At 37.0% G+C, this 24903-nt stretch overlaps 3 protein-coding genes across 7 annotated transcripts in view; 2 read left to right on the forward strand and 1 right to left on the reverse strand.

Moving 5' to 3' along the window:
* Positions 1 to 853: 853 nt before the first annotated feature.
* On the forward strand, positions 854 to 18034 carry taf5 (TAF5 RNA polymerase II, TATA box binding protein (TBP)-associated factor). Of its 2 annotated transcripts, none has more exons than NM_001037431.2 (11): positions 854 to 1285; positions 3942 to 4167; positions 5799 to 6114; positions 6459 to 6622; positions 9015 to 9150; positions 9227 to 9347; positions 10340 to 10469; positions 11535 to 11699; positions 13845 to 14022; positions 15743 to 15920; positions 17416 to 18034. In NM_001037431.2, exons 1-11 carry the CDS (start codon positions 886 to 888, stop codon positions 17631 to 17633), a joined length of 2232 nt encoding a protein of 743 aa, NP_001032508.1. In that variant the 5' UTR covers positions 854 to 885; the 3' UTR covers positions 17634 to 18034. The 2 variants fall into 2 exon arrangements, 1 of the variants encoding a protein (NP_001032508.1); XR_012402662.1 differs by having other exon boundaries at positions 859 to 1285; positions 15743 to 16037; positions 17394 to 18032.
* On the reverse strand, positions 18035 to 20778 carry atp5md (ATP synthase membrane subunit k). The gene is made up of 4 exons (NM_001200033.1): positions 20695 to 20778; positions 19948 to 20050; positions 18216 to 18311; positions 18035 to 18123 (listed from the first exon to the last, which is right to left on the reverse strand). Exons 2-3 carry the CDS (start codon positions 20032 to 20034, stop codon positions 18222 to 18224), a joined length of 177 nt encoding a protein of 58 aa, NP_001186962.1. The 5' UTR covers positions 20035 to 20050; positions 20695 to 20778; the 3' UTR covers positions 18035 to 18123; positions 18216 to 18221.
* Positions 20779 to 20924: 146 nt separating this feature from the next.
* The window catches only part of pdcd11 (programmed cell death 11), a 46097-nt gene continuing 42118 nt past the window's right edge, over positions 20925 to 24903 (forward strand). For 2 of the 4 annotated variants that reach the window (XM_068220860.2, XM_073949189.1), the window contains exons 1-4: positions 20931 to 20985; positions 23319 to 23425; positions 23865 to 23999; positions 24616 to 24783. In XM_068220860.2, the coding sequence (XP_068076961.1) occupies positions 23333 to 23425; positions 23865 to 23999; positions 24616 to 24783 (396 nt within the window). In that variant the 5' untranslated portion in view covers positions 20931 to 20985; positions 23319 to 23332. 4 annotated transcript variants of the gene reach the window in all.

Raw genomic sequence — 24903 nt, forward strand, 5'->3', positions numbered from 1 at the left:
ATTCTTTTTCTTTTTGGCTTCGTCCCTTTATTAATCTGGGGTCGCGACAGCGTAATGAACCACTAAATTAACCAGCATATGTTTTAAGCAGCGGATGCCCTTCCAGCTGCAACCCATCACTGGGAAACACCCATACATTCTCATTCATACACATACACTAAGGACAATTTAGCTTACCCAATTCACCTGTACTGCAGGTCTTTGGACTTGTGGGGGAAACCGGAGCACCCGGAGAACATGCAAACTGAATGCCACACAGAAATGCCAACTGACCCAGCTGAGGATCGAACCAGCGACCTTCTTGCTGTGAGGTGAGCATGCTACCGACTGCACCACCGTGTCGCACTATTAGAATGATGTAATGTTGTTATTACTATTATTTTGTAGGGTGAAACGGTGGCTCAGTGGTTAGCACTGTCGCCTCACAGCAAGAAGGTCCCTGGTTAGAGTCCAGGCTGGGTCAGTTGGCGTTTCTATGTGGAGTTTGCTTGTTCTCCCCGTGTTTGTGTGGGTTTACTCCAGGTATTCCCCCCCCCCACAGTTCAAAGACATGCGGTAGTTGAATTGATTTGCCGTAGTGTATGTGTGTGAATGGGTGTGTATGGGTATTTCCCAGTACTTGGTTGCAGCTGGAAGGGCATCCGCTGTGTAAAACATATGCTGGATAAGTTGGCAGTTCATTCCGCTGTTGTGACCCTTGATGAATAGACTAAGCCGAAGGAAAATGGATATTATTTTGTTTATTATATGCTGCTTAGATATATAATGATGTATATGTTTAATGAATTAAAGTTCACATGAAAAAAAAATAAAAATAAAACGTCAGATTTACGTCAGACGTACCACATGCGTCATGACGTAATCACATCCAGCGCCGGGGGAAAAATGGCGGCTGTGCAGGATGGACCGATGGAGGTGGACGCAGAGAAAGAGACAAAACCCGAAATCCTCAGCGATGGGACGGCAAATCCGTCGGGGAACACCGGCGGCGGGACTCTGTCCTCATCGCCACTCACCGCAGCCCCGGCCGCCGGAGCCCCGAAGCCGGAGGACCAGCAAACTCTGCTCGCGGTGCTGCAGTTCCTGAAGCGAAGTAAACTGGCGGAATCGGTGGAGATCCTGCGGCGGGAGGCTGGTTTAGCAGAGGAGCTGGAGGACTCGCATACCGACGCCGGTGCAGGAGGGAAGGACGGAGACGCAGGAGATACAAAAACTCTGCTCAGCCGTGTGTCCATCGCCGGTGCAGCCGCCCCGCAGAGCACACTCACCCCCATACCTGCGAAGAGTGAGTGACAGCCGCAGACACACACTGATGCTGGGGCATCACTTTTATTAAACCCACTGAATGATTAAATGCACTAGAACAGAGTCATCAACAGTAGTTATTTCTAGAAGATGTAAAACAGTTCTTTTGTAGCACCCTCACCACCTGATGAGGGACAGTAATGTTATTGAAACACTGCTTCTGTATTGTTTTTTTTTTCTTTGAGTAAACTCAGCTGTATACTTTCACAGCATTGTAACACAGCATATGAAAACAACTTTCTTTAATTCATTCATTTTATTTTCGGCTTAGTCCCTTCGTTAATCAGGGGTCGCCACAGCGGAATGAACTGTCAACTTATCCAGCATATGTTTTACGCAGCGTATGCCCTTTCAGCTGCAACCCATCACTGGGAAATGAAAACATCTTCACAAACAATATTATATACATCTCAAAAACTTTCTGAATATTTACAGACAATTTTCCTGCACAAAATTGTTGCACATTTAATATACAGTCATTACGGAATTCTTCATAAACAAACTATTCACAGTTTAATTGTCATATACCATATACACAGTCATATAACCGACTCGCATACATATTTCACTTTTTACATATACATCATAACCCACTTTACATGAACTTTAAACATTGTAACCAGCAATGAGAGTTAAAACATCACTTTGTAGCTACTCTTTAACTATACCCCTTTTATTAGCTGTTATGTTGATGCATATAATGACATTTAAATGATCCCAGTAGCTGTTAAAATTAGAGTTTATATACACTATCGAGTTGTTTTAATAGATGACACTTGTTTCTTATCACTGACACACACACACACACACATATATATGTATATATATATATATATATATATATATATATATGTATATATATATATGTATATATATATATGTATATATATATATATATATGTATATATATATATATATATATATATATATATATATATATATATATATATACATATATATACATATATATATATATATGTATGTATATATATATATATATGTATGTATATATATATATATATATATATATATATATATATATATATGTATATATATATATATATATATATATATATATATATATATATATATATATATATATATATATATATATATATATATATATATATATATATATAAAACCTTAATAATTAATTTTTTTTTCATTTATTTATTTATTTTTTTAGGTTCATCTTAGGTCAGACATTAAAATATACATAGTAATGATACATATAGATATATACACTGATACACTTCACCAAACAAGAAATTATCAGGAAAACATAATTATGCTCTAAATAAGTTTATAAATAAAAGGTAAAATACCATATTTACACACAAAGATATACAAACATAAGAAAACATAAATAAAAAAATTAATAAACAATACAAAGAAAGGTAAAAGGTAAAAAGGCGATTAAGATATAGGTGTCTCCTTTAAAAAAAATGCATAAAAGGGCTCTAGACTTTCTGGAACTGTTCTGGCTTTTGTTTTATTGTAAATTGAATCTTTTCCATCTGAAGAGCATGTAGGAAATCCAAAACCCATTGCCGATAAGGGGGAGCTGCTGACTTCCAATTCATAAGAATAAGTCGTCTAGCCAGTAAGGTTGCAAAGGCTACGCTATCGGCCTGTAATGAATTTAATTCAGCATATTCTGGCAGGATTCCGAACAGCGCTGTTAAGGGGTTTGGGTCTATTGACAATGAAAAAACAGCAGAAAAACACCTGAAGATTTTCCCCCAAAAATCAGACTGTTTGAAACACGACCAGAAAGTATGTAACAGTGTGGCTGATTCGGTTGTACAGCGAAGGCAAGTTGGGTCAAGATCAGGGAAAATTTTATTCAGTTTTGTTCTAGACCAGTGTATTCTGTGCACAACTTTAAATTGTATGAGAGTATGCCCAGCGTTTATTGATGATGAATGTATTCTTGCAAGAATAAGATCACAAATATTTTCAGCGATTGTTAAATTCAGTTCCTCCTCTCAAAAAGCCCTCAGTACATGTGTTGTGGGGGACTGTTTTGTGTTGATAATAGTAAAGATTTAGAAATGACCCCTTTTGAAGAGGTATGAATGTCGAGTAAATCATCAAGTATACTTTTATTTGGCACAATGGGAAAATTAGAAACTGCTTATGGATAAAGTGCCGTGTCACTGACATGTATTTAACACATAAGTTAAAAATGAGGGACGATATGTTATTGAAACACTGAGCTGCTGCTTTACGTCAGAGTCTGTGGATAGTCTGTGATGTAAATCGTTGCATTCCATTGATTTACAACATAGATCAACTATTAAACATTTACTTTCTCTTTTCTTTTACGTAGAAAGAAATGTACACATTTAGAAAAAGAAATTAACTTTATTATTATTTATTATTATTTTTTTCAATTTTTAATAATTCTTAACCACTTCGCTTTATTCTGCACAAAATAAGTTGCATCAACAGTGTTTCTCAGCGCCCCTTATATATATATATATATATATATATATATATATATATATATATATATATATATATATATATATATATATATATATATATATATATATATATATATATATATATATATATATATATATAGAAATATGGTGTGGTTTGACAGACATTTTGTTGTTGTGTTCTGCAGGTGGAGACGACCAGCCGGATGTCAGTGTGGTGTTGTCAGCGTACAGCCAGCAGGGTGACCCGTCTCTGTATAAGGTGTATTACAGTGACTTGAAGAAGTTCATTGAGTCGGTGCTGGACTGTCACCGGGCAGAGCTCTCGCAGCTCTTCTACCCTCTGTTCGTCCACATGTACCTGGAGCTGGTCTACAACAACCACGAGAGCGAAGCCAAGGCTTTCTTTGATAAGTAAGTGAGCTTGGTATAGACAATCCACCTTTTCTTCTATTGCGCATAGCCCCTAATTGATCAGGGGTCACCACAGCGAAATGTACCGCCAACACTTCCGGCATATTTTTTTACATAGCGAATGCCCTTCTAGCTGCAACCCAGTACTTGGGAAAACCTTTACACTCTTATTCACACACACTCACACACACTAATACACTACAATCAATTTAGTTCATCCGATTCACCTGTAGCGCATGTGTTTGGACTGTGGGGGAAACCGGAGCACCCGGTGGAAACCCACGACAACATGGGGAGAACATGCAAACTCCACACAGAAATGCCAAGTGGCCCAGCTGAGGCTTGAACCAGCGACCTTCATGCTGTAAGGCAACAGTGCTAACCACTGAGCCATCGTGCTGCCTCAATTTGAAACAAATCACTTCATTTAATGAAGCTGTGCTACAAATAATCCATTTTTATAGTGAAAATTCTGTTATGTTTGGTTTCATCCTTGTTTTTCATTTGTCATGACGTTATTGGCATTTTGTTATGTTAGTATCACACGCATATCTGTGTTCATTGTGTTTTGGAAATAGATTATTTCCAAAAGTGTGTCATTGAAGATGATCTTTACTTAATAATCTGATGATTTTTGGCGTAAAAAATGATAGTTTTGACTAGGGATGGGCGATACCAATATTTTTGTTTCCGATCCAATACCAAGTATTTTAAGACAAGTATCATCGATATTGATACCAATACTTAAATTAAATATTTTATAGTATTTAAAAAAAAAGCTTATCACCTTTATTATTATTATTATTATTGTTATTATTATATAAAACACAAGACGCATTATTCCTTTTTACATTTATTAAAATTACAGAGCTATAATTGGCTAAATAGCACCACATATGACGAAAAATAATACATTGCACACACCTTGTTTATGTTTAATAAAAAAAAAATTCTTCTCTTTAATGGTTTATTTAATAACTCTCCTTTTGAGCCTGTTTCCTTCTTTTACTGATCAAAATCTTTTGTTTTTGAAAAGTAAAATATAATAAAACAAATAGTTGCCTAACAAAAAAATAAAAGCATTGACAACAGACAATAGATTGCCAATGTGGCGAACGGTTTTGTGATGGGTATCACACGAAGCCTCGTCATTATTTACTGGAGTAAAATAACTCCCGATTATACTTTATGTTCAGTCATGATGACCACAGCTCCGCTCTCCAGTTTTACAACCTGCGTTGGGTGTGTGTGGTATTTCTACTAATGTGCCGTGAGCTAACGATGTCCTATTAGCAGAGATACAGCGGAAGAATATTATAATTCCCATTCGTGTTCCTATTTAAGTAAATCTTTATATAATATGCGGCTCTATAATTATTAAGATATTCTAAAATCTCTGATCACTCAGCAAGAAAACCCCCCAGAAAAGATTGATACTTTTACATAAGGATCGATCCTTTTGATACATTCCCAGTATTAAAAATATCGATACTTCAGGATCGATTCGCCGATCGCTAGATTTTACTCCTACAATGTACTGTTGGCATTTCCCATGAATATACCAGTGCAACATAAGACATCATTTTGTGGTTCAGAGTCACAAATGTCCTTTATGCGCTGTTTTCTACCAGGTTCAGCGGAGATCAGGAGTGTTACTATGAGGATGACCTGCGGGTTCTCTGCGGACTCACTAAGAAAGAGCACATGAAGGGGAACGAGGCTCTGCTGGATTTTCGGACGAGTCGCTTCGTGCTGCGCATCTCCAGAGACTCGTACCAGCTGCTGAAGAGACACTTACAGGAGAGGCAGAACAACCAAATATGGAACATCATTCAGGAGCACTTGTACATCGACATCTTTGACGGCATGCCGCGCAGCAAGAGCCAGATCGACAGCATGTCCGGCAGTCTCGCAGGAGAGGCCCGACGAGAAGTCAATAAAGTCAAGGTTAGAATTGAAGAGTAGATGTTTATGGAAATACTATTTAAAAAACATACTAATGTTGGTGAAAGGCTGCATTTATTCAATTAAAAATATACATCCTTTTCACATGTCCAGGTTTCTCAGCCTGTCATAGTTGGGTAAACTTAGAGCGCAGTAAATGGGTGCAACAAATCATTTTTCACAATCCCATTGGCTGATATAATAAAATGAAAACTCCATGATGGTTTTATCAAGACTTTCAGAAGAAGGAAAACCTAGTGTGAGACTGATGATGCTCCCAGAAGAGAGAACGTCAAATTAACGGTGCAGCTATGATGATGTTCTGTTTTGGTTTTTAATGGTATCAGGTATTCTATGGGCTGCTGAAGGAACCAGAGATCGAGGTCCCGCTAGATGATGAGGATGAGGAAGCAGAGAATGAAGAAGGGAAGCCAAAGAAGAAGAAGACTAAAAAGGACAGCATGGGCTCCAAGAGTAAAAAACAAGACCCCAACGCCCCTCAACAGAACAGGTACGACAAGTATTCATTAGTTTAATTAGTTTAATTAGTTAACTTAATATGAGCTGTCATCTGTTTACAACTACTATACAGTATGATGAAATATGAAACAGCAGCTCAGTCTCGTTTCTCTCTGTGATTCCTTTACATAAATTTAAGAAAGCAATGGTTCTTTCTATGACAATCTTATAAAAGAGAAATGTGGAAGTCTTGGTATTACCGTGATTTGGGACAGAGAACTTGGTGTGCAGAATCACAGCTTTGATTGGGATTTAATTTGGCAAAATATTTCAGTTTCATCTAAAAATTCTGCCCACCAATTGATAAACTACAATGTAATTCATAGAATCTATTATACACCTCTAAAACGTTTTAGAATGAAACTTATCTCTTCATCCATTAGTGTTAAATGTAAAAATGGGGCCATGGGTAGTTTTTTTCATGTTTTCTGGAAATGTCTTACAATCCACAATTTTTGGGTTAACGTTTCCACCATCTTGTCGCAAATTTTGGAAATAACCATTAATCCTTAACCTTGCCTTTTTCTATTGAATGATGACTCTTCAATAACCCTGACTTTGAATCAAAAACAAACTTTATTCTCAGGATTAACAGCTGCAAAGAAAACAATCATTAGTTCCCGGTTCCCTCCTAATCTCCTGTCAGTTCAGCAATGGTTACACTATTTTGTAGACATTGTTCAACTAGAACAGTCCACCGCCTTAATTAACAAAGCAAAGATTTCAACAATCCTTCATTGGAACCAAATACATGACAATTTGATCTCCATTATTAAAACTTAAGTGATTTAATTCAACAACATAGGAGAAACTACTAAAATATATATATTTTTCTGTTTAATGTTTTACAATAATCTTAGTAGACACTTTTTTCATTTATATACTTCTCTGACATTCTGTATATAGTTTTTTTCTCTCATATTATTTACAGGTTTCTGTATGCATATATGTATATATTTATATATATATATATATATGTGTGTGTTTGTTTGTGTACATATATAATTTGTAATTTTTTATTTCTGTTTCATATTGTTATCAAGCATGCTATACACATTGAACCAAGTCAATGTTGAGAAATTCTTTTTATTACCATTGTTGGTAACCATGTTTATTAAAAACACAATAAAGTTTAAGTCAAAAAAAAGAAAGAAAGAAAGCAATGGTTCTTGAGGTCAATTAATTAATAAAGAATTAACAATAAAAGAAAACGCTGTAAGATTTGCTGCAAATATAGCAAAAACCCTAAAAATAATAATAATAAATTTTTTTTTTTTGCAGGGACTAAATAATATTTCGCAATATTAGTTTTTAATAGTTTTTAATTATCGTTTTTGCTAAATCTAATAAAGGAATGAGAGTTTTTATGGTGTAAAAGTTTGAAAGATTATATTGTAAGTGAAAATGTGTCTAATGTAAAGCAATAAAAATGCAGACTGAGGTCACGTTTACGCTGTCAGGCCTTGATGCCCAATTCCGATTTGTTGCCTATATCTAATTTTTTGGCCTGTCCGTTTACACGTTCTTTTAATTGTGACTCATATCTGATTCATGTGTTTACACTTGCCGTGCAATTTACGCGCATCCATAAAGGCGGGTTCTAGCATCTGCGTCACACTAGCCACCATGGTAGAAAGTCTTACTTTTAGCTCTGTGAAATATGTGAAGTTCGCCCAACTTTAAAACAATTTTGAGGCGGAAGAGGAGGGGAAAGGGCCGTAATCGCAGCTTGCGCCTGTGGTTTATATATGGTGTCCTCCATTCATTATTTCTATAGGACCTTTTAATCTTTTCTTGAACTGACTCATCTCCCCACAGGGCAAGAATGCAGGTAACTTCTGCCTTCGACCACTGACCACTTTCCTCCTTAATGTTTCCTCATGTCGGCATCTCCACGCATGTTCTTCCTTTCTATGTCATTAAACCGCTGAGAAGTACCACAGTGTCGCAAGTTTAATGACCTATGCATACAAAACGAAATGCCTCAATAAATTCGATCTGCCTGTTTAAATGATAGTCGCATATCCGATTTATATCCGATTTATTTCCACATATGAAGGAAGCCTGAAAGTGATCTCTGAATATCCCAATGCATGTGTTTTTTCATTTTTACATAGTCATAGAACAGATCTGATCTGTCACATATGAGCTAAACATTTGAATTGTCACATTTACCTGGCAGTGTAGACAGTGTCTATGTATCAAAAGATGAGCATAAATCAAAAATGAGAACATGTTTAAAATCAATCTCAAATCTGAATTCTTAAAGTGTTTTCTCTCAAAAACATTAAAAAACTCTGCCAATTTTTGAGTATGTTGCTAAAAAGCGATGCTTAGATTTCTTTTGAAAGTGCATTTGTAGCTTCATAACCTCTGTCTGACAGGATCCCTCTGCCAGAGCTGAAGGACTCGGATAAACTGGACAAAATCATGTACATGAAGGAGAGCACCAAAAGAATCCGCCTCGGCCCGGAAACCCTGCCCTCCATCTGCTTCTACACATTCCTCAACGCCTACCAGGTTGGCGTTATTTTTGTTAATGGTTCCGTTTGGTGTTGTTTGGCATTGCCTGTGCTGATTGTGTGTCATCGCTCAGGGCTTGACAGCAGTAGATTTCACCGATGACTCAAGTCTGATAGCGGGGGGCTTTGCAGACTCTACAGTCCGCGTGTGGAGCGTCACACCCAAAAAACTACGCAAAGTCAAATCTGCTGCAGGTACGTGTCTCTGTTAAAGCTTTAAGTGCCACTGTTTTCCCCAGATACTATCTTGTTATCCTTTGTGTACTGTTTAAATTGATCAACAGTAAAAATGTCAAATTTGACCTCTTCCAAACAGATAAAACCAACATCAGTTTAAGATTGCATGATGTATTTGGTGATTATTTGGTTATAATGAAAGTCAATGGGGCAAAAACAGCCACCAACATAACGAAAGGGTAGTAAATTTGCCCAGAGTTTCTGAAAAATTTCAAAGCATTTTCCCCAAATTAGAAACATGTTGCATTTGCTGACACACAGATAAAGTTGTTGCCAAATAAAGACTCAAAATCACCTCAGAGTGGATGAAAGCATCCCCGACAGCATACAAGGGTCAAGTAGTTTAGAAATATTCTGTAGCTGTTTGGAAATATTAAAGTTCTGCAGAGATTCAAAGATCAAATGGAGTTATTGTCTACCAAAGAAATAAATCAGAACTCTTATGTTGAGGTTTATAATTAGTTTGCACAATGCCAGTCTGTGGTCTTCATTAGCTGACCATAAACTAAATCTACATTTGACCCTCAAACACTGTAGTTTTATCTGAGATCTGTTCCCTTGTGCTGGCAACTTAAGGCCCTGTTTACACTTGTGTGTTTTAGTTTTAAAACGGCGTTTTAGATCAAAAACAATCCGCGTCCACACTAGCGTTTCTGAACAATATATGTGTGTGTGTGTGTGTGTGTGTGTGTGTGTGTGTGTGTGTGTGTGTGTGTGTGTGTGTGTGTGTGTGTGTGTGTGTGTGTGTGTGTGTGTGTGTGTGTGTGTGTGTGTGTGTGTGTGTGTGTGTGTGTGTGTGTGTGTGTGTGTGTGTGTGTGTGTGTGTGTGTGTGTGTGTGTGTGTGTGTGTGTGTGTGTGTGTGTGTGTGTATATATAATGTATATAAAATCTAATGTATGATGTCTTGTTTCACTTCAGTGCCAACCATTCTTTTTTTTTTTTTTTTTAGACCTGAATTTGATTGATAAAGAGTCAGATGATGTTCTAGAGAGGATCATGGATGAGAAGACGTCCAGCGAGTCTAAGATCCTCCATGGTCACAGTGGGCCAGTGTATGGGGTCAGCTTCAGCCCAGACAGGTATCAAGAAAATTAGAGGAACAATTCATGGTTAAATAAGTTAGACAGAACTTAAATCAGAACAGAGTTTGCCACCCCTAAAAATATTCTTGCATGATTTATTATCTTTTTTTTCAGCTGCTGTACACTACCTGACAAAAGTCTTGTTGTCTATCCAAGTTTAAGGAACAACAAATAATAACTTGACTTCTAGTTTATCATTTGGTGTCAGAAGTAGCTTATATGAAAGGAAAAGGCCCCTAGATTACGCTTATTTTACCAAAATAAGATGTGATCATACCTTGATTTTTAATTATGTAATTAGGACAGTAAGGTCTGACTTCACCTAAACAAAAGTCTTGGCACTTAAAAGAAATAATGTACAGTATAGAATATAAAGTCATGTTGCAGTGGAGAAAAAATTTATATTGTGTAAGACTCCCATGAGCTTGGAGGACTGCATCCATACATCTCTGCAATGACTCAAATAACGTATTAATAAAGTCATCTGGAATGGCAAAGAAAGTGTCCTTGCAGAGTTCATCAAGATTCTTTAGATTCATCTTCAATGCCTTCTCCTTCATGTTACCCCAGACATGCTCAATAATGTTCATGTCTGGTGACTGGGCTGGCAAATCCTGGAGCACCTTGACCTTCTTTGCTTTCAGGATCTTTGATGTGGAGGCTGAAGTTTGAGAAGGAGCGCTATCCTGCTGAAGAAGTTGCCCTCTCCTGTGGTTTGTAATAGGCAACACAAATGTCTTGATACCTCAGGCTGTTGATGTTGCCATCCACTCTGCAGATCTCTCATATGCCCCCATTCTGAATGTAACCCCAAACCATGAGTTTTCTTTTACCAAACTTGACTGATTTCTATGAGAATCTTGGCTCCATGCTGGTTCCAGTAGGTCTTCTCCAGTATTTGTGGTGATTGGGATGCAGTTCAACAGATGTGGAAAAATGGCAATTTTCCAAATGATCAACTAGATGTCAAGTTGTTATTTGTTGCTCTTACATCTGGAATCGATGACAAGACTTTTGTCAGGTAGTGTAGGGTGTGGTTTAATATCTCTGTCTGTGTCATAGGAACTATCTGTTGTCCAGCTCTGAGGACGGTACAATCCGACTATGGAGCCTGCAGACGTTTACTTGTCTTGTAGGGTATAAAGGACACAATTATCCAGTGTGGGACACTCAGTTCTCACCATTCGGCTACTACTTTGTGTCTGGAGGACATGACAGAGTGGCAAGGTAAGGTGGATTGTCATTACTCTTATCCTGAAATACCTGGTATCGGATTGGAGAGAAAATAATAGGTATCGCCCCTCCCTAGTAACAATGTTATAAAAAAAATTGTTATTGGGTGTCACAGTGGCTCAGTGGTTAGCACTGTTGCCTTACAGCAAGAAGGTTGCTGGTTTGAGCCTCGGCTGGGCCAACTGGCATTTCTGTGTGGAGTTTGCATGTTCTCCCCGTATTGGCGTGGGTTTCCTCCAGGTGCTCCGGCTTCCCTTACAGTCGAAAGGCATGCGCTATTGGTGAACTGGGTAGACTAAATTGGCCGTAGTGTATGAGTTAGTGATGGGTCATTCTTGAACGATTCGGTCATTTTGAACAAATCTTCAATATGACTCGGGAACTACGAATCCTCTCAGGGAATGATTCGTTCATCCGCGCGTGCGCACATTTGTGCAGGTGGTATCGTTTATTTCAAGTCTTTTGAGTCATTCATCGCAGAAAGGCAGAGGCCAATCATATGCGTTTAGAGCCGGAAAAAGAATTAATCCGTTCATCTCTCGAGTCCTCTATCGAGTCTGAGTCATTCGTTCCTCACGGGCCAATCATATGCGTTTAGAGCCGGAAAAAGAATTGATCTGTTCATCTCTCGAGTCCTCTATCGGGTCTGAGTCATTCGTTCCTCACGGGCCAATCATATGCGTTTAGAGCCGGAAAAAGAATTGATCCGTTCATCTCTCGAGTCCTCTATCGGATTTGAGTCATTCTGTCACGTGATGAACGAACGACTCAAAAACCAGAAGACTCGAAAGGTGAACTAATCGTCATGGCTCCTATCGGCTCAGACTGTGAACATTGGTTACGATTATATGTATGTGACTGTCATGCTGTGTTCACACCAGACGCGGAACGTGCGGATAAATCGTGCTATTCGCGCGTAAATAGCCTCATGAACATTTGAGTTTACTCGCTTCATGCGCGCGTCAAACCCCGCATCTTTCGCGTGTCAAATTCACATCAAAACAGACGCGGATTCGCGTGATGGGCAGGGCTTCTGTCTGCCCGAAGACTCTAGCTTCATAGCTAAATGGCTAACATGGATTTTATGAAGAAAATAACAGTGTTTTTGTGCTTTATGAAGACTGAAAAACAGCGTCGATATGTTTAGGGTCGTGTCTGAGTCCATTACATTCTTTCAGAGGTGCATCCAGCTCTGTGAGCTCATAAACTCCTCCAGAAACTTAACCTGGATGACGGAGGCTTTCAGCGGTGCTTCTGACTGAGCCAAGCCGTGTTTGATGAACTGTTGTCGGTGAAGGCTGGAGGATTTCCCTCGGAACAACGACAACAGGTTCTACGTCACAATCACGCCCCCACAAGAGCAAGTGTCTGATTGGTTAACGCGCGCGAATGTACGCTGAAGTTCAGATTTTCAAAATCAAAAGATTCGCGAGAAACGCTCGTTAAGCGCGTCAAACGCGCAAAACGCTCAATTCGCCCCGCGTCATTCGCGCAATTTGCGTCATTAGCGCCGCGCCATTCGCGTGTATCGCGCCGCAGGAGTTCTATTCGCGCGTTTGCATTGACTTAACATGTAAATCACTCGCGCTTGACGCGCGTGCCGCGTCTGGTGTGAACGCAGCATCAGTGTAACGTGAACGAACCACTGACATTTAAAGACATGAAGAGGTGAGCTGACCAAAGAGACAACAAAACCTTCATAGACAAAAGAGCATGTAAACATTGAATTATTATTTTCTCCTTCTTATAGTATTCTATTTATGACTTATTTGTCATGTGATCAACCTTTTGGGCTAGTTGTAGATGTGTTTGGAAGCAATTCATAAGCATTTTAATAATATTTTGGCAAATTGAACCAAATGAACGAAAAAGGATTCATTCATCTCGATGAACGAGATGAAGATCTGAGTCGGTAAAATGATCCGAACTTCCCATCACCAGTATGAGTGTGTGTGTGTGTATGGGTTTTACTCAGTACTGGCTGCGGCTGTAAGGGCATCTGCGTAAAGCATACGCCTGAGTAGTTAGCGGTTTATTCCGCTGTGGCAACCCCTGATAAATAAGGGACTAAGCTGTAGGAAAGTAAAAATCAAATCCACCCACGTTTGTCTTCATCTGATATCATGATTTGCTTGTCAGGCTCTGGGCGACGGATCATTACCAGCCTTTACGGATATTTGCTGGTCATCTCGCAGACGTCACCTGCACACGATTCCATCCCAACTCCAACTATGTGGCCACGGGCTCGTCCGACCGCACCGTACGACTCTGGGACGTCCTGAATGGAAACTGTGTTCGCATTTTCACAGGTCACAAGGTATTTAAGGCTTCCAAAAATGTTGGAATGAAGACAGCACTGCAAAGAAAATCATATTAATTACATTTTACCACCGTCTCTGAGAGTTTATTTCAATTTGCCTGCTTCCCCTCAACATTACATTGTGTTTTGCATCTGTGTAGGGCTAATGTCATAGTATTTAACTAGAAAAGTAAAGTTCGTAGACAATCTTTATAGCCGCTTGAGAAAGCCTCGTCTGAAAGTCTGAAGTAGTTTTAAAAATTGAATAACTGAAGTAGTTTAAGAAGTTTGAAGCAGTTGGCATAGACAGATCAGTACATTTATGTTAGCATGTTTCTAGTATGGATCGGCATGTTTCTTGCTTGGTGGTGCTAGGGTGTTCTGAGTGGTTGCTAAGGTATTACTAGGATGTTCTGACTGGTTGCTAGGGCATTGCTATGGTGTTTTGACTTTTAAGGTGTTGCTAGGCAGTTGCTAAGGTGTTCTGAGTGGTTGATCGGTGGTTGCTAAGGGTGCTAGGGTGTTTCAGAGAGTTGTTAATGTGTTGCTAGGCCGTTGCTTGGGTATTCAGTGTGGTCGCTAAGCTGTCAACAGAGTGGTTGCTAAGGCATTGCTAGGGTGCTCTAGGTGGTCGCTAAGGTGTTGCTGGGTGGTTGATAGGGTGTTCTAAGTGGTTGCTAGTGCATTGCTAGGCGGTTACTAGGGTGTTCTGATTGGTTGCTTGATCAATGCAAAGGTGTTGCTTGGGTGTTCTGAGTGGTTGCTAGCCAGTTGCTATGGTGTTCTGAGTGGTTGCTAAGGTGCTGCTAGCCAGTTGCTTAGGCATTGCTAGTTGGTAGCTAAGGTGTTGCTAGGCGGTTGCTAGAGTGCTCTAAATGGTTGCTAAGGTGTTTTGATTAGTGGCTAGGTGGTTGCTTGGATGTTCTAGTTCGTTGCTAAGGTGTTGCTATGGTGTTTTGAGTGGTTGCTAAAGTGTTGCTTGGGTCTTCTGAGTGGTTGCTAAGGTGTTTCTAGGCAGTTGCTATGGTGTTCTGAGTGGTTGCTAAGGTGCTGCTAGGGTGTTCTGAGTGATTACTAAGGTGTTGCTAGGCCATTGCTAAGGTGTTCTGAGTGGTTCCTAAGGTGCCGCGAGGGTGTTCTGAGTGATTACTAAGGTGTTGCTAGGCCATTGCTAAGGTGTTCTGAGGCCGTACTCACACTAGGTACAGTTGCCTCGAACCGGGCCAAAGCCCGGCATAGTGTGAGTAGGCCCTAAGTGGTTGATAGGCAGTTGCTAGGGTGTTCTAGGTGTTTACTAAGGTGTTGCTAGGCGGTTGATAAGATGTTCTGAGTGGTTTCTAGGTTGTTACTAAAATAAATTATCATGGTTCTAGTATGAATTAGCATGTTGCTAGCATGTTTCTAGTATAAACTATCATGTTGTTAGCATGAATTTAGTATGATCTAGCATGTATGATCAGTATGTTTCTGGTGTGGATTAGTGTATTGTTAGCATCAGTTAGTATGTGTACCATAATTATTTTGAATATTAGTTGTGGCCTTGACACAGTTTACATTACACATTTTCTTTAAATAATATTTGATTTCAGCTTTATTTGAATGTACCATCACTGATAAACTCCTCTTTTATTTGTCCATTCTTTATCATTTATTAACCAGACTGCCGCATACTCCATTTACCAGCCCATATAGAGAGTCATATACGAATAAAAGACAAGTGATGATGTTTGATTTTCAGGGGCCCATCCATTCTCTGGCGTTCTCCCCTAATGGGAAGTTCCTGGCCTCTGGATCCACCGACGGGAGAGTTTTGCTGTGGGATATTGGACACGGGCTGATGATCGCAGAGTTGAAGGGTCACACCGGCACTATTTATGCCCTCAAGTTCAGCAGAGATGGAGAAATCATTGCATCAGGTCAGGATTAGCAACACATTAGGACTAGTTTTGATCTGACTGACTCTGTTTTCATGTTTGATACACAAATTATCCCCCAAGCTGTCAGTCATCCAAGCTCTGTCAAAAATCCTGTGAGTTTGAGTTCAAGATTTCATTTTCTCATTTTTTTTCTGTAAAGCCTTTACTGTTTTGAAGTAAACTTAAGGCAGCTTGGTTAACTTGATTATCCTTACAAACACAAACACAAAAATTATTTGCTCTAACAATTTTTAGATTTTTGGACTAGAAACAAGACAAATCAAAGCAAGAGAAGCCTTTTTTGCATTGCAATTATTTAATTTCTGTGCCTGAATACTGTTGGGACTCCCCAGAAAACCATTATATGCTATACAAACTATCTCCTGAAACTGTATTCTTATCGCAATATTTATCGCAGAAAACTAGATATCGCAATATTACACACACACACACAGCTGAAGTCAGAATTATTAGCCCCCCTTTGAAATTTTGTTTCTTTTTTTTAATATTTCCCAAAGGATGTTGAACAGAGCAAGGAAATTTTCACAGTATGTTTGATAATATTTTTTCTTCTGGAGAAAGTCTTGTTTTATTTCAGCTATGATAAAAGCAGTTTTTAATTTTTTAAAAACATTAAGGTCAAAATTATTAGCCCCTTTAAGCTATTTTTTTTAATGGTCTTCTACAGAACAAACATTTTTTATACAATAACTTGCCTATTTACCCTAACCTGCTTAGTTAACCTAATCAAGCCTTTAAATGTCATTTTAAGCTGTATAGAAGTGTCTTGAAAAATATCTAGTCAAATATTATTTTCAGTCATCATGGCAAAGATAAAATAAATCAGTTATTAAAAATGAGTTATTAAAACTATTATGTTTAGAAATGTGTTGAAAAAATCTGCTGGTAAACAGAAATTGGGGAAAAAAATAAACAGGGGCTAATAATTCTGACTTCAACTGTGTGTGTTTATATATATATATTTTAGTCTAGTTTATATCAAATAACTATATATATATATATATATATATATATATATATATATATATATATATATATATATATATATATAGTGTGTGTGTTTGTTTTTTTTACAGAGAGAAATTTTTATCAGCTTAAAGGACTGATAAAGATAATTATATAATTCTGGCATTTATATATTTAAGCAGCTAGTCTTTAATCTCACTTATTTAGTTTTTTTCTTGACCTAGTTTGATTGGATTCATATATTTTACAGTCGTTTGCTTTTTTTCCAAACAAATCAGGCATTTTGGACAAATCATTTGAACAAGTGATTCAGTGAAGCAACAATATGAACTTGTCGCCACCTACTGGCGGTTTTGTTGTCATCTATCCATGACAACCCGAAAACATTTTTAAAAAATTTAAATACTTGCAATTATTTTCTTTTTGTCTACACTTTAAACTGTTTACATTTGTCATGTCACACCATGTGATTTATTGTAATGAAAGAAAATCCCGTGTTTTGCTCCAGGCTCTATAGACAACACCGTCCGACTGTGGGACGTCATGAGAGCCATCGATGACGTAGAAACAGACGACTTCACTGCAGCAACGGGCCACATTCACCTGCCGGACAATTCTCAGGAGCTGCTGCTGGGGACGTACCATAGCAAATCCACAGCCGTCATACACCTGCACTTCACCAGACGCAACCTGCTCCTGGCCGCAGGCTCCTACAACTCCCAGTGACCAAAACCGCAAACACTGACCCCCATGTAGCTGTGATGATCTATCAATAATGGTGCATAATATTTAAAGATTCAATCCAGGTCATCCTAACATGTGAAATAAGCGAAGCGAAAGAAATAGTCGAGCACTGAGCATTATGCTGAGACCTATTTTTTTTGTGCTCACTGGCTAATTTTGTTTTGCTTCGATAACATTACTGCCATATTTGCTCATTTTTAAGGCTCATATGCATCATGTGTTTGAAAATGACACGTGTTCTGCTTTTGTACATATAACCATGAACAATTTTTGTAATTCCTAAACTGGTCATTGCTCTTTAAAACATGATGCATCTGAGTGCTGGTCTATACAAGCTTTTATACTACTGCCTAAATGTGTAAATAAAACAGGTTTTCTACAGCTGTGGTTTAGATTTTTCAGTTTATTCCTTACATAGAAGTAAATTCAACAAATCCCGCACCAATTTTCATGCTGCAATCAAAAAAACATCCTGAAAAGAAAGAAGGAGAGAGTTTAGGGTTCAATCACAGCTTTCAGATATGAAAATGAGTGTTTGTTGTGGTAAATTCAGGCGAAGCTTACAATAAGTTAACTTGACGTCACAGCCTTTTGCTTCTTGGGCTTCAATTTGAAGAAGAGGATGATGGCTGCAATGCTGGCGTATGTGGCCAACACACACTGGACACAAAATAGAGAAATACCGTTTCTAAGTAACGTACATACGAATTGCATTTAAGTGTAACTGATCATTAATTTTATTTAGGGCTGCACGATATTGGAACAGTGTGTCCGCGGGGTCTTAAATCTCAAAATCTTTTGCCTTAAAAAGTCTTACATTTTTTAATTTTTAAAACAAGTCTTAATTTTTTCTTTGTTCATGTATTGCTACCCAATCTGTCCAACAGCCATGTAATCACCAACAATTCATCTCGATAAAACGCTAAACGTTTTTTTTTTTAAAGGTAATTTTAAACTCTATTTATCAGAACAGTTTAATTATTTTCCTTAACATTTGTTTAAAAGTTCTTCATGTATTTACTGCTGACGACTCGATCTTCGTACATGGATTACTCAGTTAGCTGGATTTGGTTATTGACGATTTGACATGATCCAGGATCGTTTCATTCTTCAAAACTGATCCGAGAGTTGTTGTCATAGCAACAGTTCTGGTAGATCAAACCTGGTCGGGAGCAGGTTCAATTCATATGAACAGGATTTGATCGGATTCCGATATTTTCTTACAGTAGTAGTTATATACACTTGGGAAAATAGAAAATATTTAAATATACACACGTAAAAAAAAAAAAAAAATAAAAAAATTAAAAAAAAAAAAAAAAAATATATATATATATATATATATATATATATATATATATATATATGTGTGTGTTAATAAAACGTATGCAATCTGCACTCTGAAATGAAAGTACAAAGACTGCCACTTGATGGTGCAAAGAGAAAACTTATTGATATGAACTTTTTAGATCGCTTTATTACAATTTGTGTATGATACTAGACATGCACAACATGTGACTTTTTAAAAGCAATAATACATTTATGCAGCCATGAACATGTTTTGATAGTTAATATGACGGTGATTTGATTATTTATTATTGTATTATTAAACATATTAAATTATAATAATAATTTTTTGATAGGACAAATAAAAATATTTTCCATCTGGACCATTTGGAAAATTCCTCAGCCTTTAGCCATTAACTAAGTGTAAATTTTCATTCTTTATGGTCCTAAAAATGTCTTAAAAAGACTTAAATTTAACTGGGTGCTTCCTGCAGAAACCCCTGACTTAATATCTCTATTTGGAAAGAATGTCTGATGTTAGATGGATTGGGAGGATTCTGAAGTGGGAGTGCATCTCCATATAATCTAATAAACAGTTTGTCAATTTTTTGGGATGCCCCAACACGTTTTTCGATGTGGTCTGTGCTATTTGCGGTGCATTTCTGTATTTGCATGTGTTGCGAGTTTTTCAATCTATAAATACAATCAAAGTGTTTTGTCATTTCCGAAGTCTAACAGTATTCAAGTACAGCAACCGAAAGATAAAATAAAAATCAGTCAAAGGAATAGTTGTTAGTCACAAATGCTACAATTTCTTATGCATTCTTATGAATGCTTTTAAGGTCATTATACAATCAGAGGCATCAAAAACGCATGCAAATGATTAAGTATAATACAAACTCAACACTGCATATTCTGCAATGTAACTATTGCGAAGGATCACATTGCGATATCGATGTTGAAACCATATATTGTGCAGCCCTAATTTATACTACAATTAATGTCGACTTACATTCCTCCTGCCAGTGATTGTGTATGAGTTGAAGTACTTGGCAATGCCAGTGAACTGGTGTTGACTTCCAGCGTCGTGTCCACCCATGATTTCTGTATGCAATCTGTTAATAAAGGAGAATTAGAAATATTTGATGACATTCCTCAAAAAAATCATGATGAATTAGATTTTCAGAGATGTTTTATTTTGATTATGGTTTTAAAATTTAAATAAATTGGCCTCACACTTCATATCTTCAGATTTTTCACAGTATATGTATTAATTCCAGCACTTTTACCATAAACCGACATTTGGTAAAGGCTAATAATGTAGAAATTAGAGGATGTATTGGAAAAAAACGCGTTGACTGTTTTAACTAGCGACATTGGGCGGTAAAGTAATTCACATACACGCATGAACGCGGTTAAACATACGCCTGATTTTTCATTCGTACGTAAGGTCACGCGAAATGCGTAAAGGACAACCTTGGTTTTGAAATAAAGGCAGGCTGCTGCAATGAAATGTAGGGTTAACAAGATATGTAATATGCATTTTATAACACTTAAATGCTCGGTTAATGTTTAATATTCAATGTATTTTGAAAGCACCTCAACCCGTGACGAAAAAAATGCGTGGTTAAGATAAACGTAGCTTTCCATTATAGCATATATTAATTCCACACACATGTAAAAACACCAACGCGTCGAAAATTATTATTAAACACTCTAAATTAAAAATCATTCTGCTAAAATATAAACCGCGACTTACCAAGCAAACTGGTGCCCTTCAATGGTGAAGCCGGAAAGTGAATGATTTAAGGAAGTCCCACCTACGTGGTGATAACCCGAATGTACTGTAGCCATTGGTTTACACGCATATCAATCGATTCTACCACTAAGTCGATTGGCTTACAGAGACGTCAATCTAAATACCCTGTCATCCTATTGGCTGATGCTTTCTCTTTCGGTGTAACGTTTAAATCCCGCCTCTCGGTGTTTACATCCGGGTCGAGAAGATGGCACGCTTGTGAGGAACATGTGAGATTTACTTGCACGAGAGGTACATGTTTCTACACCAAGTTTTACTAACGTAAGTAAAATCTCTTAGTTACTGTTAATTAGAGGGCTTAATTATGCGTATGTAAATGATAGTGTCGATAAAACGTTGTGGTGTACGTTAGTATACATTCATGTTGTGCTTCTCATGTGTCTGCAGTTGTGTTTGTTCTTGGTCAGTTTAAATAATGAAGCCAAACATATTGATTTAGATAGTTATTAATGTTTTATATGGTTATATATGCTCTTGTTTGTTGATTCAAGCATTCCTGTTTATGTCTGCTAACGTGTCTGTGTTTATATATTTATTGGCAGTGTTGGGGAAATTACTTTATGAAGTAGTGCATTACAATATTGAGTTACTCTACTAAAAAGTAACGAACTTAGTCACTTTATATGCCAAGTAATCCATTACGTTACTTTTGCGTTATTTTTACAACCTCTTTTTAATAGAGGAACTCTACAATTAACAATGAACTATGTAACCTACACATTTACCTTTAAAAACACATCAAAACAAATATTTTAGGATAATGTTATCTGAGAACCAGGGTTGAGTGTTATGCGCATTACTGTATTTTAATTATAATATTTACAATATATATTTTTTTGGCAGTGTTGGGGGGAGTTACTTTAGAAAGTAGTGCATTACAATATTGAAGTACTCCCCTACAAAGTAACTAGTTGCGTTACTTTTAATGCATTACGTTACTTTTAAGTTACTTTTGGCTAAGGCTTGATCTCTTTCAGAACTTTTTTTCTTTCTTTTTTTAAATAGACGAGCTCTGCAATTAGCTATGCACTGTATAACCTACACCTACATTTACCTTTAAATAAAACACATCAAAACACAAATTTTAGGATAATGTTATCTGAGAACCAGAGTTGAGTTGCATTACTGTATTCTGTTCTACTTACATTACTGTATTCTAATTACATTTTTGGGGAACACAGTAATGTAATGAATGACATTTTACATGTGTGTAATTTGATTGCAGTTACTAAATTCAATGTATTTGTGTTACAAATATAGTTTTTAAAAGGAAAAAATGCTTCTTTAAATTGCGTTTTCCGCTGCAACCTCAGTCAATGAGCAGGCACTTTTAAGTTGCTGGAGAACACGAGCTGAAATGCTGCTAGCGAGAGTGGTTGCTGCTTAAAGTGGAAAATACAGACATTACTTTGATGTCATTGAGCGTAAAATCAAAAATATTGCTGTGTTTATGTATTCATTGGCAGTGGAAAGTAACTTTAAAAAGTAGTGCATTACAATATAGAGCTTTGGCCCAAAAAACTAGGTAGTTGCGTTACTTGGTTACTTTTTATAGTAATGCATTACGTTACTTTTGAGCTACTTTTGCATTACTTTTTATTACCTGACTGAGGCTGGATCTCTTTCAGAAATTGTTTTCCTAAATAGAGGAGCTCTGTAATTAACGGTGTACGTTATACCTTTAAAAATCACATAAATAAAATATTATTTTAGGATGATGTTATTTGAGAACTTCCTGACCCCAGAGCTACACAGTGCGTATATACAGATTATTGAAATTCTAAAGTACTGTGTTCGCTATGTTTGTACTATTTGTCTTAAGTAAAATCACTGTCCATTGAGACTATAATCTCCTTTTATTCGATGCATTCAAAGTAATAAACACATTCTCTCATTGACCACGTGATTCATTTTGACTGCTTTAAATTTTAATTCATCAATTTATTTTTATAAGTGAATCAACTAAACTAAAAAGTAGCTTGCGTTACATTTTCAAAAAAGTAATTAAAATATTATAACTTCATTTTTAAAAGTAATGCATGACTTTACGCATTACTTCTAAAAGTAATATTATTATATAACTCGCGTTGCTTGTAAAGCCTGGTTTATACCTCTGCGTGGAGCGATCACCCTGACCCACGCTGCATGCCTTGCGTGTAGTCGTGCATTTATACTTCTGTATGCTGTTTACGTTGCTCTGCAATACACTTCAGAAACACTAGCTGGCAGTAGGTTTTAATGTTCCTCTGTGTCGAGTTTTTTCACTGGTGTTTTGTTTTGAATGATACCTCAGTATTCACGTGGCTCAAACTCGCTCATATTTATAATAATATTATATAAAATGTATTATTTTATTATAATACAAAATAATAATAATTGTGGTAAAGTTAGTTTTATATTCGCACATTCTCTCTTTCTCTTTAATAATATAATTTCAGAATCGTTTGCCAATTCTAAACGGGGTATGACGATCAAAGTACAACATTGTTTACAGTCAAAAAAACTGTGAAGCCATACTTTAAACCAACTTTACCTCAATAACTTATTATTGTTTTTCTCTTTAGGCAAATTGTGAAAAATGGCATCGATGGAAGAAGATTTTCCCCGCGGAGGTACTGAGAGGAAAAAACCCACCGACCTAATCCCACATGAAGTGGACAATCTTTTTGATGTAAGTTGAAGAAGGTGAATTGTTAGTGAGTAAAACAGTTTGAAAACGTTAAAGAAATAGTTCAACCCAAAATATTTGTGATTTTACTCGCCCTCATGTGGATCCAAGCCTTTATGAGTTTCTTTCTTCTCTTGAACACAAAGGAAGATATTTTGAAGAAAGCTGAAAACCTGTAACCATCAACTTCTGTAGTAGAAAAACAAATACTATGCAAGTCAATGGTTACAGGATTTCAGCATTCTTCCAAATATCTTCTTTTCTGTTCAACACAGGAAAGACACTCAAACTGGTTTGGAACAAGTGAAGGGTGAGTAAGAGATGACTGAATTTTCAGTTTTGGGTGAACTATTGTTTTAATACTGATCAGTGGGTATGCAATATAAATCCTTGCACAGCTTTTTTGAGTGTAATGTATTTCTTTGTGATAAATATTTTTCAGACACCTGCAAAAGCGGTTAAGAAGAAGAAGAAGGCTGTGAAGCAGGATGAAGCGCCAAAATCTAAAAAACAGAAAGTGGATGAAGAGAATATCAAACTCAACACGACCACCACTGTCCAAATTCTGCATCTTAGGGTAACTTTAGAGTTTAGGTTTAGATTTCATGTGATTTTATTTTTATTTAAACTTTTTAAGAGTTAAATGGATAATTCAGTGGTTCATTCTGCTGTGGCAACCCCTGATTATGAAAGGACTAAGCCGAAAAGAAAATGAATGAATGTTATACATTAGTATGAAGACAGAGAGAGATTAGAAATGACATCTTTAATGATTTTAAATTAATATATTATATGTTAATAATATACCGTCAGTGCTTTTAAACATTTATGGATCAAAGATAAATCATCATCATTTTTATTGCAGATGTCTTTTTTAATGTTGCAAAAAACCTTTTAAAGTATGAATCTAGGTAAACAAAGTATTAGACAAGTAATTGGATTACAGTGGATTGTTCAGTAGCGAATAGAAAACAATGGTTTCTTAAGGGGGCTAATAATATTGACCATAAAATACTTGGAAAAAAAAAAATTGTAAAACTGCTTTTATTTCAGCCAAACTAAAAGAAATAAGATAAATAAAATAAGTAGCACTAAATATTTGACAGGAGGGCGAATAATTTTGTCTTAAACTATATGTTAGTCAGTTAATCTTGTGTCTGATCATTTTCTCTTTTTCCATTCTCTCTCTTAAGGACCTGACGGTTGGCACTCTGATGCTGGGTTGTGTGAAGGAAGTGTCAGATTTCGAGGTTGTAGTTGGTCTCCCGAGCGGCCTCGTTGGTTACCTGCCGATCTGCAACATCTGTGACGCCTACACCAACATTCTCAATGACAAACTGGACACTGATGATGGCCTAGAGGTATCTGAAATGCACACAGAAAGAAACAATGCAGCTGTGTTCACACTTCAAATTATTATTTGCTTGGTATTTTGGGATTAAACCCCACATACACACTCTAGGGATGCCAGAGGCTTAATT

This window comes from Danio rerio, chromosome 1 (assembly GCF_049306965.1).
Source record: "Danio rerio strain Tuebingen ecotype United States chromosome 1, GRCz12tu, whole genome shotgun sequence".
NCBI classification, from domain to species: domain Eukaryota; kingdom Metazoa; phylum Chordata; class Actinopteri; order Cypriniformes; family Danionidae; genus Danio; species Danio rerio.